The sequence below is a fragment of the Elephantulus edwardii genome, unplaced genomic scaffold, assembly GCF_000299155.1.
Source record: "Elephantulus edwardii isolate Elephantulus edwardi_28Jun2011 unplaced genomic scaffold, EleEdw1.0 scaffold00004, whole genome shotgun sequence".
Classification (NCBI taxonomy): domain Eukaryota; kingdom Metazoa; phylum Chordata; class Mammalia; order Macroscelidea; family Macroscelididae; genus Elephantulus; species Elephantulus edwardii.
The window spans coordinates 18261222-18281412 of record NW_006399754.1 but is presented as its reverse complement, the minus strand read 5'-3'; the positions used below and the strand labels follow the sequence as shown (position 1 = coordinate 18281412).

The 20191-nt window shown below is 38.6% G+C and overlaps 1 protein-coding gene across 1 annotated transcript in view; it reads left to right on the top strand.

The window, feature by feature from the left end:
- The window catches only part of GPC6 (glypican 6), a 1593112-nt gene that overhangs the window by 1073168 nt on the left and 499753 nt on the right, over window positions 1-20191 (top strand). The window contains exon 4 of the mRNA XM_006879575.1: window positions 9334-9499. Within this exon, the coding sequence (XP_006879637.1) occupies window positions 9334-9499 (166 nt within the window). The remainder of the gene's footprint in view (window positions 1-9333; window positions 9500-20191) is intronic.

Below are 20191 nucleotides of genomic sequence, written 5' to 3'. Positions count from 1 at the left end.
ATTTATCTCCCAATTGATATTTTAAATCTAGAAAGTTACAGCTGTGCTTTTCAAAAAGCAACAAAAATCTGTACCACAAGCAAACAAAAGTCAACATTTTCTTTATTACATTGAATGGTATTATTCATTGTTGCTAAATGAATGCAGTTGTCTTTAATAGACGCTTTGATTTGTAAAATTCCACCAAGTTTATGAGCTTGTGCTACCAGAAAATGAAAATGAAATAATGTACCCCCCTACCGTCATTATTTTTTACAGTTGCCTTTGAGTTAGCCTGACTCATACATAAAAAAAATACTGCCTAATCCTGAGTAACCTCTATCGTCTTTACGTCTTTAAGTCCATTATCTCAGCCACTGTGTTGATCTATCTGTCTCACTGAGGACCTCTTTCTTTGCCATCCCTCCACTTTGCCAACCATGTTGTCCTTTTCTAGCCATTGATTTTTCTTGTTGATGGTTTTCCATTGTACGGGAGCTCAGATCTCATTAACCTCACTCTAAGGTGTATTTCTTCTAACTTGTATTTTCTCATTTTTTATTTGATTTATTTTATTGATTTATTCATTTTTATGGCAGCTCACGCTATATTTAGTATTTTTTCCCAGCACCTCACTTTGACTACGTCAGTTGTTTGTTTGTTAACTTCTCTCATTTTTCACTTCTTCATGTCTCTGAGGTAATTGAAAAGGTCATGGTGTGAGTCAGATGCCAATGGGTTATCCAGGTGATATCCTTGCTTTTTAATAAAACTTTGAAAGTCTTTCCATTTTGCAGATTTACCCAATGTGATATTACATTGTTTGACTTCTTGACAACTTCTGCCATGGGTATTAATTATTCATTTAATTAGCATGAGTTTGTTGTCAATTTCAGTTTCTTCTTCATTTATCATTATGACGTTTAATGGACCAATGGTGAAGATTTTTTTCATTTTCTACATATTCAAAATAAGCCGTACCATAAGCTATAGTCTTTGACTTCTCAGAAGATCATCTCCATTTCCCAGAAGCAGTGTGATCTGTGTATCATAGATCATCTATATCCATACCTATATTATAATGGCTAAAGTAAGAAGTTGTGTGCCTATTAAAAACTGCTAAGAATGTATAAAAACCAAATCTCTGTCTCCTGTCACTGAAGGAATTTGAAAATGTTGCAGTCATTCAGGAAAAGAGTTGCACAATTTATTTTTTTAATTGTGATTTTATTGAAAGTTTATAAAGAGATGAGTTTTCATTCATTCTATGTACACATTTTCCTCCTTAACCCTCCCCAAATTTGCTCTGCAATGCTTGCTCTATTTTAGATTTTTAATTGTCATATGTTAATGGCTAATCGTCTGTTCTTTTCAGAGTGTTCTTCCCTTTATCTATGCCAGTGCTCATTATCTAGTTATACTTTTCCTATTCTCTCCACCCACCACCACTGTATTCATCCTACTTTTATATCAGTGGTCTTAGGCAAATGGTATTTGTCCTTCTGTGAATGAGATAGTTCACTCAGAATTAGGTCTTGTTGGTAGTGTTTCCTAAGTATATCATTTTTAAGTGCTATATAATATTCTACTGTGTGAACATGCCACAGTTTCTCTCTCCATTCATTTGTTGATGGGCAGTTGGGTTGCTTCCATCTCTTTGCTATTGTGAACAATTTTACAGTAAATATGAATATTCACACACCTATTTGTGGCATAGGTCTGAATACGTTGAGCTATATTCTCAGTAGTAGGATAGCTTATCAAATTTTACTTTTATTTTCAACTTTCTGAACAAGTGCCAGACTGCATTCCACAGTGTATTTTACATTCCCAACTTTCCAAAGAAGTTTCACACTGTCTTCCATAGTTGTATCTTACATTCTCACCATCAGTGAATGAGAGTGCTAATCTCTCCACATCCTAGCTATCATTTGTTGTTTGCTGTTCAGCTGGACTCTAATATTTTTGCTGTAGTGAGAGGCATCATTGTTGTTTTGATTTACATTTCTCTAATAACTAGTGATTTTGAGCATTTTCTTTGCGACAATTTCTTCTAAAATTAAATAACTCCTCCCCATTGGGCTGATAGACAACATCAGGAAGATAGAGAAAAGATTGACATTTCCAATGGTTTAATCTTCTTTGGAGCCACCATCAATAGCCTTGTAATGAGCAGTCAAGAAATCAAGACATATTACAATGGAAAAAATTGCTGTCACGACCTCTTCAAAGAACTGAAGAGTGATAATGTTAGTTTAAAGACTACGGTATACTTGATTCAAGTATTTCTTTCCCTCACTTGCTGTGCCTCTGAGAGAGCTGGACAATGAGTAAATATGACAGAAGAATTGATGCCTTTGAGTTGTGGTGTTGGAGAAGAGGACTGCATATCCCATGAGCTGTCAAAAGAACAAACAATGTATCTGAGGAAAAGTGCAACCAGATTGATCTTTAGAGGCAAAGGTGGTAAAGTTTTGTCCTGAGTGCATTGGACGTATTTTTAGGAGGGGCCATTCCTTGGAAAGAGACATCTTGCTTAGAAATGTGGAGGGTCAACAAAATAGAAGAAGACATTCAAACCAGAAATATTGACATAGTGAATGCAGCAACAGACTCAAATAGGTCAGAGATAATGAGGATGGCACAGGATAGGACAGGGTTCAGATCTGTTTATCATAGGGTCGCTATGAGTCATACTCAACTTGAGGGTAACCAGCAACAACTGACCAGACAGAAATGTAGCCGTTTCATTCTTGGAAGAATTTATGTTCGTGCAAAAACATCTTCACAAACATAGCACCTTAATTCATGATGCCCAAGTCCTGAAAACAATCCAAATAAATTTCAATGTATAAATAGTTGGTTAAACTCTATTAAGTCCAAACAATGGGCTATTTCCCAGAAATAAAAAGAAATAAGCTATTAATGCATGCAATAACCTTAAGAGACTTCAGTAGAAAGTCTGAATCTCCTATTTTATATATGGTATGACTCTGTTTATATAACATTTTTGATATGATAGAGTTACAGGGATGGAAAATCCATTAATGATAGCCTTGGGACAGATATAGGGGATTGAGGTAGCCTACTGATAGAATGGTTCTGTATGCTGATTGTGGTGGTGGTTAAACAAATCTATATGTGGGATAAAATTACATGCACAATTTATAGATCTGTACTTATATACATATACCAGCACATCCACACACACAGAATGAATGAAGGTTTAAGAAAAGTCAAAATGGAATACATTCTAAAGACAGTTAAATAACAATATCCATTTCCTTTTTTGTTTTTCTATTACAACTACCTCATTTTTCAACAGAATATTTGTTATAGTTTGTTTTCTCTTTTGTTTTGACTTTTTGCCAACTAATTCTCTCCCAATTTTCATCAGCATATTAAGAACTTCTTTACATAAATATGTAAAAACATAACATGCTTACTAAAACACCTTGAGGACATTACTGTCAAAAAACCTACATAAAAGATACATTATTTGCATAAATGTCTTTTTAAAATGTATCAATAGTACAAGTATAAAATACTAACAAATGTTTTAAAAATAGAAATTTTTTTTTCAAAGAACATTTGAAATAACCTTCCCTTCAGAGGTTGACTTCTAAGTCTTCAGTTTGAAGTGATGAGTTCTTCCCTTTTCATATGTAAGCATGTGGTTGTGTAAATTGAAAAAATGTGGTCTACTAACATAAAAGCATTGGCTCTGCCCCTCACCCTCAATGTCTTCTTTATCTTCTGCCCTTTATTTGACCGGGATGGATGTCATTTCCAAAAGTACTCAGAGAGACACATTTAACATGAACAACATTGTTCTTTTGGATTATTAAGGCAGTTCAGTTTTCTCTGTTGATTGTTACCCTGAAGATGGAGATTCTTCTGAAATGTCAGACTGAGAAAATTGTACTGGTTCCAACAAGTTATAAAAAGAAAAACCAGCAAAGCTTTGGAATTAATGTTATCAATAACCTTTGAAAACAAAGTTAAAAAGCAACAATTGAATGTGAGCTTGGCTGAAACCAAATTGCTCCATTCGTTTTTGAATGCCAATGTGGCCAACAGGAGTAGCTGCTTACATAATTCTTAAGAAATTGCCAACGCAATAGGAAGCTTAGTGTAAGAGAGCATTCCTGAGTCCCTAAATCATAATTCTAATCTCTCCTATCATATGCATGTTAGGCAGAGTTGTGCAGGCTCCAATGCTGAATGAAACGGCATTGTTCAAGGGCTCTCAACATAAGTCTCAGTATTGACAAACCTCTCTGGTTGTATCCTGAGACCTAGAGTAAGAAGAATCAAAGCATCATGTAATCCCAAGGACAAGAAAGCCAAAAAATCCTTAAAGAAAGAGAGGCTTAAAGTCAGCTTGTGAGAAAGACATCAGGTTCAGGAAAGAAATGACAAGGGTGTCGTTACAGTTTGGATTGTGTGCCTTAAAAGTATGTATTGCAGCATATTCCTACAGCTGGGATTATAATCTGGTTTGGGAATGGACTTTCTTTACTAATTTAATATGGCATGTTTTCAAACAATCTCTTTTGAGATATAAGTGGGATTAAACATACATGTGAGCATGAAGTGATGGAGGAAAGGAGATCCCGAGTTACGTGAAGATCACGCAGACGCTCAGAAGAGACAAAGACCTTTCAGAGATGGCAGAAACAGAGACTTCCCTTGGAAACTGTGCCCTAAATTCAGACTTCTAGCCTTCTTACTAGAAGAAAACAAAAACAAAAATCAAGATAATAAAAATCCTTGCCCATAGACTGATAGGGAACATCGGATGGATGGAGAAAGGATTGAGACTGTCAATGATTTCCTCCGACTTGGATCCACAATCACTACCTTTGGTTCCAGCTGTCAGGAAGCCAAGAGGCAAATTGTGCTGGGAAAGTCTGTAGTCAGAGGCTTCCCTAAACCATCGAGGCCTAATGAGGTCAGTTTGAGGAATCATGGGTGCCTGATTCAGACCCTGATCTTTTCAGTCACTTTGTAAACATCTGAAAGCTGGACAGTGACTAAGGGTGACAGAGATGAATTGATGCCTTTGGTGGTGTTTGTGGTATTGGAGGAGAATCCTGATTATCCCGTGAACTGCAAAGAGAACTAGCAGATATGTTTTGGAGATGATGTAGCTAGAGAGCTCTTTGAAGGGCAACATTATGAAGCTTCATGGCACATACTTTGCGCATGTTGCTAGGAGAAGCTATTTTTTGGAGAGAGACACCATGCTTGTAAAGGTGGAGACGCAGCGAAAGAAAGGAAGACACTCAGTGAGGTGTGTTGACACAGTGACTGCAAGTGGTGGGTTTGACTGTGTCAGGGATTGTGGTGATGACACAGGATAGTGCAACAGTCAGATCTGTTGTTGATAGTGTCGCTATGAGTTGTACTCAACTTGCTGGTACCTTACAACAACAGCCTTATTACGTAAGAGAAAATAAAGCTGTATTTGTTAAGGTCGCCTGCTTGTGATACTTCTGTTATAGCAGCTCTGGGTAACTAAGTCAGCTGTAGATAATAAGCATGTGGACAGCGCTTTATCATGCTCTGCAGTCTTCCAAATTAGAAAAATGAATGTAAATTTGGAATTTCTTATTAATTTTGTATGGTGGATATAAAATTACTTTCTTTTTCACTGTGTTATGTGAACAGCTTGTGATAGTTGCTTATAAAGGAAGTTTTAGAAGCAGTACTGCTGAAGTTTTAGAAACAGTACTGCTAAAATGTCACGTAAAACTTTTACAGAATATCTTATCTGGAGCAGATGAAATGATGACCATAATGTGTCCTTGAAACAAAGTCATCAGACTTCTCATTTTTATTCTATTATTAAAAAAGGAGTTTTATAATTATTATATCCCAGTATCGAGTCTCTTAATGTTTTTATAGACTCTCACAATATTTTTCCTTATTTATTTGATATTTAATAATAATGATATATTAACTTTCTGTTATTAATATTTTTTCATCTATTCATACTAAGAACAAATTTCAAATTATCAAGAATATTAAAAATCAAAAGAATCTTACACTTCAGAGCACAAAAATAAGGTGGCTTATTAGATGAAGTACACATAGATGTTTAACTGGACAAGGGTACAAAACTGAGAATCCCACAGTGGAGATGCGAACTTTCACTATAAAAGCTCTTAAGTTCTCTGTAAGCTTGAAACATTTTCTTAAAACTTTAGAAAGAAAGAACAAAAAACTCAAGAAAGTGACCACCACAAATTTAAGTAAATAAATAAAAGAAAGCTACTCCATTTAATGGGGGGAAAATTATGTAGTTTGGTAGTATTATTGTTAGGTGCCATTGAGTCAAGAAAGACTCATAGCAACTCTTATTAATGACAGATCTGAGCTCTGGCTGAAAGCAGAGAATACCAGAAGAATGTCTCTCTGTGCTTCATTGACTATGCAAAGGCTTTTGACTGTGTGGATCACAACAAGCTGTGGCTGACTCTGAAAAGAATGGGAATCCCAGAACATTTGATTATGCTAATGCGAAACCTATACTTGGACCAAGAGGCAGTCGTCAGAACAGAGCAAGGAGACACTACATGGTTCAAAATCAAGAAGGGGGTCAGTCAGGAATGTATTCTGTCTCCATACCTTTTCAATCTGTATGCAGAACAGATCATCCGAGACTCTGGGCTGTACGACGAGGGACATGGCATCAGGATTGGTGGAAGAGTCATCAACAGCCTGCATTATGCAGATGACACAACCCTACTTGCTGAAACTGAGGAGGACCTGAAGCGCTTGCTGCAGAATGTCAAGGACTGAAGCCTCCTATATGGACTGAAGCTCAACATCAAGAAAACAAAGATTCTCACCACTAGGCCAATTGGCAGCATCAGTATGGATGGTGAAGAGATTGAGATCGTTAACAGTTTTAGTTTACTTGCTCCACAATCAACACTCTTGGTAACAGCAGCCAGGAAATCAAGAGAATTGCATTGGGAAAGTCAGTTGTGAGGGACCTCTCAAGAGTACTGAAGAGCAATGACACAAAACAGGAGACTAAGGTGAGCCTGATCTTGGCTATAGTCTTCACAATTACGTGCTATGCATCAGACAGTTGGACAGTGAATTATAGAAATAATAGATAAGAATAGATAAATAATAAATAATAGAAAGAGAATTGATGCCTTTGAGCTGTTGTGCTGGAGATGAGTGTTGAATATACCATGGACTGCTAGGAGAACAAACAAGTTTGTCCTGCAGAAGGTGAAGCCGGAATGCTCCTTGGAGTCCAGGATTCTGAAGCTTCGTCTGAAGTACTTTGGGCATGTTGCAAGGAGGGACTGGTCCTTGGAGAGGGACATCATGTTTGGCAGAGTGGAGGGACGGCGAAGGAGAGGAAGACCTTCGATGAGATGGATTGATTCTGTGACTGGAGCAGTGGGAATAACTGTGTTTGAGATGGCGAGGTTGGTACAGGATAGAACAGCATTTAGGGCTCTTGTACATAGGGTCTCTATGAGTCACAAGCGACTCGATGGCACATAACAACAACAACAACAGCTGTGCTAATGAATCGGAACTGACCCAAAGCTGGATCAACTCACTCCAGCTGATTTTCAGAGGCAGTAAATCACCCCGGAGGAGGCTGGCCATCCTTCTCCTGTGGAGCACCTGGAGGATTTGACCCACATGACTTTGGAATTGCTGGGTACCGTTTTACCATTAGGCCACCCCTACTGGCATTTCCCTTTCTATCCAAGGCTTCACATAATGCTTGGCTCTTTCTCCAAGGACTTTCCCAAAACTGTGCATTCTGGAAGATGGTGTCTCCAAAAATTTCACCACTTCTAAGTAGTCCTGAATCTCTGAAATCCCAGACAAGTTGATATTGATCCTTTGTGAGAACAAAAGAAAAAGTTATATACAAAGGAAATGTATCTGCCAAGTTCCTTTAGAAACAGGGTCAAATAACCAGTTGGAGAGTGTTCTAAAGGTATCATTAAACTTTAATAATACCTACATTTTTATGGGGCTTTTAACTTTGCAAATTGCTTTCACATGCATTATCTCATTTCATGTTCTGCTGCATTGAAACAGTATCTTAAGTTTTAAGGCTGAATTACAGTGGCATAGAGAGCAAAACATTGACAGGACAGTTAATTGATTAGAGGCAGCCAGAAAGCCTATGCTATTAAAATTCTGATGTACATGTAATTGTTTATAATTAACAAAATGGCGCTACATGTGACTTGGTAAGTCACACCAAAGCTTTATGATGAGGAGGAGGAGGACTATGCTATTACTATATTAAACATATTTTAATGATGTAGAGTACTTCTTTAATATTTTTATGTTTAAAAATACCTTAGCATGCACTATACACTGAAAATAACTTCTGTTAGAAACTCTCTTTAGTTGTTTTGATTTACATACTTGATTAAGAATGCTCAGTGGCTGAGTAGTAAAGAGCCACACTGCCAACCCAAAGGCAGGCAGTTCGAATCTACCAGCAGCTCCAAGGGAGGAAATGGACAATCTTTTCCACACAATTTATAGGGTCTGAAAATCCTCTGAAGGGATAGCTAGGAGTCCATTCGAACTCAATGGCATTTAACCACACAATTTGACTAAAGGCAGATTTAGAAATGGAATTTGTTTCTAATCCAGGGAGTGTTTGATATTTACTAGGAGTTGACTGGTTCCCAAAATCAGGCATTATAAGGTTTAATACATACACACTTTGGAGTCCTGGGGAAAAGGTATCTTTCTTGCTTAGGAAAGTAGAAGGTTAGCAGAAACGAAGATCTTCAACAGGATGAGTTGACAGTGACCTCCACACGGGGCTTGAGCGTGGCATAGATTTTGAGGATGATTCAGGCTTTGGCAGGGTTTTAATCTGTTGCCCATGAGGTCTCTATTAGTCAGTGCTGACTCAGTGGCACCCACACAGCAGCACAACATTCTAATGGAACCCCAGGTGACACAAACAATTTAACAGGCTTGGCTGACAAGCAAAACGTGGGAAGTTCAAATCTACCTAGAGGTGCCTCAGAAGCTGTGGAAGAGGCCGCAGGGGCACTCACCGCTGCTGACCCAAGAGCAGCGTCTCTCAGGCAGTGAGGACCCATGAGGGACTCCATGAAGATAGACGGGCAGTCTCCTCCTGTGTGATTTATACCCTCCGAACCCCAGCTAGAGGGTAGAGCATCTGCTGGAGGTTGGTTCAGACTCAGTGGCTTTGAGAGAAAGACAGAAAGAGACACTATCAGAGTAATTTATTTATTTTTTTTTTTAGGAGACTATGACTTCTTTCCTTCTCTTTCCCATCCCTCTGATTTTTCATTTTTCTTTCTGGTAAACCTGCAGGTCAGTCCAACCCCGGGGTGCATCCGTGCTCTTATGAAGATGCTGTATTGCCCATACTGCCGCGGCCTTCCCTCAGTGAGACCGTGCAACAACTACTGTCTCAACGTCATGAAGGGCTGCCTGGCCAACCAGGCCGATCTGGACACCGAGTGGAACCTGTTTATAGGTAAGACCTTGAAGCGGATCTTAATGTGGAGACAGAGATTCTGGAGCAGCCAGTGTTCACGACGTCCCATGAGAGGTCTAAGGTTAGGGCCAAGCGTTTTTAGCATGTTACATACATTATTTGGCTTTGTATATTCTGAAGAATAAGCTTTTCTTGTCTATTATAAGAGATAGTCCTGTTAAAGGGTGGCAAAGCCAGTCGTATCGAATTAGCCAATCTGAGCTGAAGATAACAGCGTGCCTGTTGAATTTCTCTAAGTTCCTGTGAGAAATTAGCAAAGAAACCAGGGAACTGCTTTTTGTCCCCGTTTTCTATATCTCATAGTCACAGATCTTTGTAAACAGCTTTCTTCTTAAATGGATTGGATGAAATGACGTTTTTGCTAAAGGACTCATTTTCATTTTCTCATTTTGTGGGGAAGGGGCTTCAAGCTAAGACCGTGAATGTCCTTTAAACCATTGGGAGAAGAAGGCGGGACAAAGGCAGAGAGAGGCCTGTGAGTCTCGGCTCTGCTGTTGAATTGTACAAATCATGTAAGGGGGTTGTGTATTTCCCAAATAGCTATCCAAGGATAAAAGGACAAACCTTCTAGACAGGCTTCTCCCAGGAAAATACACAGGCCTTGAAAGAGTAAATGTGTTTCTTTTCCTTCTGTCAAATGGCCTTCAAATAAAAGTACTTTCAATTGCATTTGCCGCAATTACACGGTGACAAGCAGAGTGGTGGAAATAGCGGTGGTATCCGTCAGCCTCAGAGGGCCTTCGTCCTTTATGCAAACCTCTGAGACAGAACACGCAAGTACAGACTTCTAAACGTCTAAGATTTGAGTGGAGGAGGAAAAGGATTCAGAGTGCTTTAGAATTTAGAGAGCGCTTAGCCCACTGTGCGTGTATGTGCTTAGATTTCAGGCATTGAACTTGGCAAAGCAAACCATCAGTTAACACACTATAATGATTAGGAAAGCCAGAGAGAATGATTTTGAAGTTTTGAAAACCAATTTTCAACTGAGTAGACTAAAATTGTAGTCATCTAACAAAATCTCAGAAAACATGTAAGTGAGAATAAACATAAATGCTTTTCCTCTCCTTTCCGTGGGACAAAAGCATCTCTTTGTCTGAGCTTGGCTTCCTGGGTTTGCCACTTTACGCCTTGTTTATCTCTTGTCAGTAAAACTAAAAATTAAATCAGTTAAAGTACTTTTAGCTCAGAGCTAGTGGGATTCTTTGCTAAGTCTTTTTAGTTTTGCTGTGATATTTTTAAAAGTGTAGATTTGCTATGATTTTATGATTTTTTAAAGTGTAGATATTTTTTCCATAATGAAAATGGGGAGTAAATTGGATCATATAAAGCATCAGAAATATTTAGGTTCATTTTGGCAGACATTTCACTAAAATAGTGGTAACAAAGTATCTTCTTCAGGAAATATAAGAAAAAAAATAAAAATAGCAGTTTTAACCAGATGGAAACTCCTGGCACCCCACTGGAATTGATAGAGCATGTCTAGATTTTTGGCTAAGATTGCCTGATTCATAGCACAGTTAAATTCTGTCCTTGGCCATCCTGCGACTTATTGATTAAAACAGACATGTGGGTTTCATTGTACAGAGTGAGAGACATGATTAAGAATAAGTGTGTAGGCTGTGTGATTTGTAAGAACAGGAGTGGCTTTATCGGTGACCCCCACACCCTGTCCCTTTGAGTGTTCCTTCGCTTTTCTAATGTTCAAGAAAGTTTTATACTTTCAATCAACTTTGTTTCCCAGATGCCAGTTTGATGTGAACCAAAATGTCTAGGAAATAATTTTATTTGAAAACTAAAATTTGAACCCATGAAGTTGAGTGGACTTCAATGAGAAATGTCTACTGAATAGTTTTTACTTGACTGTCTTTCCATACTCCTTTTTCATTATCTCATTGTTTTGTTTTTTTTTAATTTGTCTGTAAAGTCTTATAAAGTCTTTTTTTAAAAGTATTACAGATACCTGAGGAAATTCTTCCTGTTTATTCTGGACCACCAACCTAGACTTATTTAGCCAAATGTATTCATGCTAATGCTTGACCATAGTGGAAGTGCTGGTAATTTATGACTTAATTTAGTCAAATGTGCCCACTCTATTTTCCACATAGATACATCTGAGATGACAGTGTTACCATCTGCATGGATGCAGCCTAAAGCTGAGTGAGCAAATGGGTAATCCATCAAAAATTCTGTATAATAGCCCTCTCTCTGGTTAGCACCTGCAGTCACATTCAGGACCTCGGAATCTTGTCATCAAATGATATTTTTCTGTTGCTGTCAATTACAGAAACTGTTTCTTTCTGCTGCTTTATTATTTGACTTTATAAATTCTGGAAAGTTATATTATTATTATTATTATTATTATTATTATTATTATTATCTCATAAAAATGGTAGCAGTGTCATGCAATCAGCAGTCAATAAAATCAATAACGGAATTGGTCTTCAAGTCTCTGATCTGCAGTGCTACAAAAAATGAATTGAAACTTTTTGTAACTATTTAGAATTCAGTTCCTCTCTGGATCTTGTCCAAAAAGAGGCTATTCATTTACACAGTGTAATGTTTAAAGTCTTCAGGTCGCACCCCACTGGTATTCTATATACTGCTAAAATTGTGTTGGTTTTTTTAGAGTCTGTGTCTGTGAGCTTTCTTTTTTTTTTTTTTCAGTCTTAGGGGAAAATCATGAGTTTATGCAGGATACAATTTTACAGTCCTTCCCCTCCATGAATTTTTAACCCCATGCCCTGCAGAGAGAGGAGTTGCTCCCAAGAATGTTGATTTTTAAGTAAGGAGGGTTTTTTATTTGTGTAGTTTTGAATGGTGGGAACTTCGAAGAAGACGCTGCAAGACTCATTTTAGGGCATAAGCCATAGCCGTGTGACACTTTGCTAACTGACAGCTTCTGTTGTTGGGATGCCAGAGATGTGTGACCCTTTGCTTACTGACAACTTCTGTTGTTGGCAGGTGCACTGGGGTTGTTTTCATCCCTTCCACACAGAGAGACCCTGTCTGTGAACCACAAAACCAAACCCTGCTCCGTCCTGCACATCTCACAATCACGCCTGCGCCTGGCCCTACTGCTGGAGCCTCCGTGTCTGTTGGTCTTGTGGAGGGGCTTTCTCTTTTTCCCTGGCCTTCTGCTTTTCCAAGCGTGATGTTCTTTTCTGGCAACTGGCCCCTCCTGATAACATGTCTGAAGTTTGTGAGATGAGGTCTCATCACCCTCACTTCTCAGGAGCACTTTGGCGACAATTCTTCCAAAGCAGATTTGTCTTGTTCTTTTGCTTGTCCCTTTAATCCTATGTCATTGTGCCCTCATTTTACAGAGATTGAACCGTCCTCTCCTTCCAAAATAGTCTTCAGCACCATCACCTTTACTTGCTTCACATGCAGCTTTGAACCACTGCCAGCTCCCAGTCTTTTCCTGCACTATAGTAAGGCTGATTGTGTACACCGATTCCAACTTACCTACAAATTGGGCTGAAAGACCCACTTAGGGATGAATGTCATTTTATTCTGGGGACTACCCATACTTGAAAAGCTTCAGGTTGTCTCTACTAGGAACCTTCAGCTGGGTGTTTTCTTTTGTTTTGTTTTCTTGAGAAAATGTATACTGTATTTGGTATTAGCATGTTTGAAGGTATTCTTTTTTTAAAAAAAATTCCATTCATTGTTACACATTTTCCTCCTTGCCCCCCCTTCCTCCCCCAGTTCACTTTTTTCTTTGGACAAAAGTTTTTTCATAGTTCTAGAGTGTAATCCTCCCTATCCCCCACTCCCTGGACCACTTTACGATGCAACTCTTATTCTGGATTCTAGTCATGCCAATAATACCTAATCATATGTTCCTTTTATACAGTTCTCTTGTAGACACAGATTCCCAGTACAGACAAAGGCCAACTTCTCACTCAGTCAGAAAGCCTGGGTGTGCCACATTAGGTAGAGCTGGAAAATCTATGGTCATGGTTTTTGCCTGTTGGTAATGGTGCTGTGTAAGAGGAAAGTAAACTTTAATTCATTAATAATCCCACCTTCAACACTCAAACAACGCGCCGATGTGTATTTCCCATAGAACCTATCACAGCCCCATTTTTTTAATGTAGCCAGAATCCAAAAGCATTTTCTTGAAAAGATATTTACATTAAATTAAAATTCCTCAGAAGGAAACAGTTTGTGAGCATAACTCTTCGTGGCAATAATTCCCTGTGGGTTTTTTTCCAAGTGTTTGGCACTGATACCTGTATATCACAGACAAGAATGGTGATATGTGGCAAGAGGCTATGTTACAAATTATACCTAGTTCATGAATACAGACATTTCTACAATTATCCGGAATTGTGCATCTGCTTTAAAAGCTGGCACACGTCAGACAGTCTCTTCCAAACATCTAGTACCTTCGAAGACTGTAGAGACTGAAAATCTGGGAAAAGAAAAAGAGATTGCTGAGGTGAGGTGCACAAACGGCAGGATCCTATTTATTCTCTGCTGTGGTGGTGTTTTATTTTGTTTATTCTCTATTGTTTTTATCTCAAGGATGTTATAGGCTGCTCTTATATCCATAGTTTCATTTCAGTGAAACCTGTAAGTAAGTGGCTTTGTGTCAACGATATAGCCTGATTTTTTAGGCTGTCCCAATTGCTAAGATCCTAATAAGCTTAACATTAATTCAACTCACTATAATGAATAAGCAGGACACACACTTTTCACCCTCAGGGAATTCATGTACTTGAGTTAATTATAATAAACTGTGATGAAGTGTAAGGATAATAGAAGCGTAGGAAGCGAAGTATCTGTGCGGCCAGGGGCCTTAACCTAGGAGATCAGGGCAGCCCCACGTGATAACACTCTCCATGCTGCTGAGTCACTTCTGACTCCTTGGAGTTAGATTAGGTGTCCGAGGCTGTAAATCCCACTGGAGGAAACTGCCCAGCCTCTCCACTAGAGCTGCTGGTGGACTAAAACCTGAGCTGCGAACAGCCTCTGGATTAGCAGCGTAACTCACTGTAGACTCAGCTACTAGACTTCTTGCAGTGGCTCGAAGCTGAGCTGCAATGCGATGGCATGTGTTTTGAGATCACCAGTTGCTCCACAGGAGAAGGATGGCAGTCTTCTCCCATGGGATTAACTACCTTTGAAAACCTGCCAGAATTTCAACTATGGGTTGGTTCTGACTTGCTTCTATAGAACAAGACTACATTAGTCCTGGTGATATGGTAGGTGATGTCTCAGGCTACTGTCTAAAAGAAGTGGACAGTTCTAATCCCCTTCCCCCTCACGAGAGGAAGATGGGCATTTTCAAGACCCTTAACTGAGATTTATAGCTTCAAAACCCCACTAAGATACTTGATGGCTGTAGATTTGGTGTGTATTAAAACTGTGTTGAATTGGTATCCTCAAGCATAATTGATAATATACAGCACATTTGATTATAACAATGCATTGTTGTGAAGGTTGAGAACCACCCAGACAGAACCAACTCCTAGCTGACCCTCTACAGGGTTTTCAGAGGCTAAGTCACATGGGAGGAGATGGCTCATCTTTCTTCTGAGGAGCAGATGATGGATTCGAACAGCATACCTTTGTGCTGGCAGCTCAACTCCTTACCAGTAAATTACAAGAGCTACCTTACCACAATATAACCCCAGATATTTTCATGTTTACTGCCCAGTTTCCTTTGGTCTAATGTGGTTTGCTAGGTTCTTAAATACTTGTTTTACTTCTTTCTTAAATAAAAGTTTTTATTTTAATTGTGATTTTTAACAAAAGTTTATGGAATAGTTAGATTTTCATTTATTCATAGTTGCAAATTTTACCCCCACCACCTCTCTTCCCCTCCCCAAGATGACTATCTTTTTGTATACTCATTTATTTACAAAATTTGAATACATTGCTTTTGAGAACAGAATCTTCCAATTTGTCTCACCCTCCACCCTTCAAATTGTACAACTCCATGATTAATCCCCCCAACCCGCTGCACATCTTCATCCCTCTGCTTCCACCCTACCCCAAGCCCTTGGATCCTTATACTCATTCTACAATAATCGTTTTATACCACATTTGTGCTTGTGGGACAGAGTTAGTTCAATCAGCATAATGCTTTCCAATCCCTCCCAAGTATTTACAAATTACCACTCCTGTGTGCTGTGTAGTATTCCATTGTGTAAATGTACCATAATTTTTCAATCCATTTGTTTGTGGTTGGACATTTGGGCTGTTACCTTGTTCTTGTGAGGGTGAATAGAGCTGCTATGAACTTTGGTGTACAAATCTCCATTTGTGCCTCAGTTCTCATTTTCTCATGGTTTATTCCAAATAGCTAGGCCCTATGGAATGTCTATGTTCAGCTTTTGGGGAAGTGTCAAACCATTTTCCAGAATGGTTGTACCATTTTACAATCCCATCAACAATGTGTAAGAGTTCCATTCTCGCCACATCCTCTCCAACATTTATTACTTGTTGCCCTGTTAAACTTTGCCACTGTTACTGGAGTGAGATGGTACCTCATTGTGGTTTTTATTTGCATCTCTCTTACTGCCAGTGATTTGGAGCATTTCTTCATGTGTCTGTTTTCCATTTGAATATATTCTTTGTGAAAATTATTTCCATGTCTTTTGCCCATTTTGTAATTGGGTTATCAGTCTTTTTCTTGTGGAGGGCCAGGAGTATTCTGTAAACTTTCATTATGAGACTCTTATCTAAGATGGTATTATCAAATGTTTGTTCCCAGTCGGTAGGTTTTCTTTGCACCCTGTTGTAAAAACTTTTTGGTGCACACATGGACTTAATCTTTAGAAGGTCTCATACATTAATTTTATCCTCTTCAGACTGTGTATTTCTGGCTGTATTTAGCAGTCTCTTTATACCTTGGTCTAGCACTTCTAAGCTTGATCCCAGTTTGTCTCCTATGAACATTATGGTTTTGGACTTTACTCCCAGGTCTCTGGTCTACTTTAAATTGATTTTTGTGTATGGTGTCAGATGTGAATCCTGTTTCAGCTTTCTGCAGGTGGAATTCCAGTTTTGTGAGTAACATTTGTTGAAGAGGTTGTCATTTCCCCATTTGATAGCTTTGATTTCCTTGTCGAATATTAGTTGACCATAGATAGTAGGGTCTATTTCTGGGTTTTCCATTTTGTCCCGTTGGTCTATGTGCCTGTCATTATACCAGTACTTGCTATTTTCATTACTGCTGCTGTGTAGTAGGGTTTGAGGTCAGGGAGTGCCATGCCTCCCACTTCATTTTTGTTTCTCAGAAGTATCTTCTAGGCTGCAACACTTCCATGATACATCTTCAAGGATATGAACATGTACGGCTAAGCACAACTGACAACAGTGCATCTAAATTCCAAAATCAATCTCCATAATAGTCTATGTGTTTCCTACTGCCAAGGGGGCCCTTTGGAGTAGTGAGAGAAGATATTCACCCTAAAACCCACAGTGTCCCTTTTCAGCAGGAAGTAGCTAAGAGAATACGCCATCCCCTTTTCCTTATGAATCAGGGTGAAGTCTCTCTCAGGGAGGAGTGATAGGGAATGAAGGGACACACTGACAAAGGAGGTTAATCAGAACTGGCTTTGACAAGCACTGTGGCAATTGGACAATTAAAACAGACATGGGGGGGGGAGAAGAACGAACTGGGGATGAGGATGGAGAAAACAGTGTAACAATGAATGAATGAAAACCCCAAATCTCTGTAAATGTTCATTAAAACTAATAAAATTTAATTTAAAAAAAGAGGTATTTTGCTTATTCCAGGTCTCTTGCCTCTCCAAATAGATTTGATAATTTCCCTTTTCAATTTCCTTGAAAAATGAATTTGGAATCTGGAATGGGATTGCATTGAACATATAGATTGCTTTTAGTAGGATTGTCATTTTCATGATATTGAATCTTCCTATCCATGAACAAGGCACATTTTCCCACACTGATAACCTAATTAAAAAATGACAGAGGTGACATCACAACAGACCCAGAGGAAATTAAATCATAATATCAGAATGCTATGAAAAGTTTTACTCTGATAAATTAAAAAACCTAGAGGAAATGGACGAATTCCTTGAAATGCATCCCTTGCCCAGATTGACAAGGACTGATTTAGAACACTTGAACAGACTCATCACAAAAGAAAAAATTGAAAAGGCCATAAAAAGACTTCCGCATAAGAAAAGTCCTAGACCAGATGACTTCACAGCTAAATTCTACCAAACATTCAGAGAGGATTTGGTACTAATTCTACTTAAATTATTTCAAAAAATTGCAAAAGAAGGAACACTTCCAGAGCCATTTTATGAAGCAAGCATAATCCTAATACCAAAACCAGGCAAAGATAGTACCATGAAAGAAAATTAAACACAAATTTATTTCATGAATATAGATGCAAAAATCCTTAACAAAATCCTAACTAATAGACTCTAAAAGCACATCAAAAAAAAAGAATTCACCATGACCAAGTGGGAATCATAAGAGGTATGCTCAACATAAGAAAGATGGCTCAACATAAGAAAAACAATCAACATAATTCACTGTTTTAATGAAGTAAATAACAAGAACCATATGATCTTAGCATTCACCAAAATCCAGCACTCTTCTTGATAAAGACACTCAGCAAAATCCTCACTATAGTGAAAAGTATACATTTAAAACCAAGATGCAATTGAGAAGGAGTAAACAAACGTATTTTCCTTGCAAACAGGGACCAGACAAGGATGCCCAGTGTCACCACTTCTGTTTTACTTTTGACTCTTTTTGGGTTGCTCACTATCACTATTGCCTCTGACTCGTACTGATAGGATCTGAAAGATTTGTGCTAATTTTTATGACAAATATGTTGAGTTTCTTGACCTATAGATACCCTATCTTGGTGGGAATGATTTGTCTCTAATAACCCTAAATTATACAGAGGAGAACTGTCCCTTCAGGTTTTCTTGTCTTTAGTCTTAGTGGAAGCAGGCCACAATATTATTTATCTCTCACTGTGACTTAGTAACTAACCCAGTTAACAGCCAAGCCCTTAACTACTGTGTCACCAGACCTCTTTAAAGAACCCTACAGTGGAGAGAAATGTCAGTGGAGCAATGGTATTTTTTTCTCTAAACCTTGTTCGCTATAAATCTTGATGCTCAGTGAGCTGGTTGGACACAGTGGTTGCAACAATGGGCTTGAGCATGGTGCAGTTTGGGAGGATGGCAGAGGGTAGACGGAGGGTTTATATGTTGTTTGTAGGGTTGTTGTGAGTCAGAGTTGACTTTTTGACACCTAACAAAAAAGAGACTCTCAGAACAGAACACTGAAATAGAATGAAATCTAAGGCAGGTGCTGGATTGGGGACGAGTCAAAATACCTCCCATCAGGTACTGTCCATTCCGTCAGCCCCCTCTTCACCCATTGTCCTCTCCACCCAGTAATGTCCTGATATCTGTTCTGGCCTTGCTGTGGTTTAAACACTAGGGCTAGAAAAGAGCAGAAATAAGCTCTTTGCTTGCTGGAAACAGAGCTCAGTATATGTTCTTTGTGTAGAATAAATGGAAATGACGAAACTGAGAAATGGATGGCAATGTTGTATGGGATGGTTCTCTTTGCTATCCTAATTCTACACTTTTAATGGAAGTATGACTAATTCAGTAATTTAAAAATCACATATCCCTATCGCTAATGGACTCCAAGAGCAAAAGAATGGCAGAAACAAATCAGCTAATGAACCTGTTTCTTTCACTGTGACAGCTGCTGTCAAGTTGTAAATTAGAGACAGCCGCCAGGAAGCTGTATTCGTCTGTGGAATGAGGAGTGTTGTGTAATAAATGGGTACTTTGGTGCAGAAATGACTTTCTTAAGACCTGCAAGAGTTATTTTTCTCCAAGGTAGTTAGTACGTTTCACAACTTTGTACTTGGGGAAAATGTGGCTAAATAAGCTTTATTGGAAAAGGCTTAAAATAGAAACATTGTTTCTGGTAAATAAGTTGTTTCCCCTTGTTTATAAAACGTATAGGCCTGAGTGATGTTGTGTTTCAAGCATGTGTAGAAGAAATACCAATAACCGTTCCAAGGCTTTGTATAACTAGTTGTTTTTTTAAAATTTTATTTTATTATTTTTGTATGTGTGTACTGTCAAGTTGGATCTGACTGGTACAGGAGGAGATGGTCCCTTCTTCTCCATCAGAGCTTCTGGTGTATTCGAACTGTGTACCCCTGGGATTGCAGGGCAGCTTCTTGCCACTTGGCCACCAGATCTCCCAAGATAACTAGTTTTAAAAGGAATTTCTCAACCATAAGATTTTGTAACTTAAGTTTTGAGTTCTAAAAGAATTATACAGTTCAGAATGCTATGACTCTAACTGGTATGTCCTGAAATACTACAAAAATCCCTAGGCTCCAAGCACGGTAAATTAGTACCTGTAGATTAAGGAAAAGGAAAAAATATACAAATTGTTTTTAGCAGCGAGCTTTCCAGGCGTTTTCGCCCCCTCTTTGTGTGATGCCAGAGCCCGTTCAATAATCCAGTCCAGAAACATGACTCTGAAATTGAGGAAGAACAGCCAAAACAATTATTTTGGAATCTGGTCTCCTTGTCAGAGAGAGAACTTGCCTTTCATTGCCCTTGTACATTCCACAAAAGAACAAGAAAGATTTTTCAGAAAGCCTTGTTTCTGTCAGTTGGAATCTAACCCCATCCCACC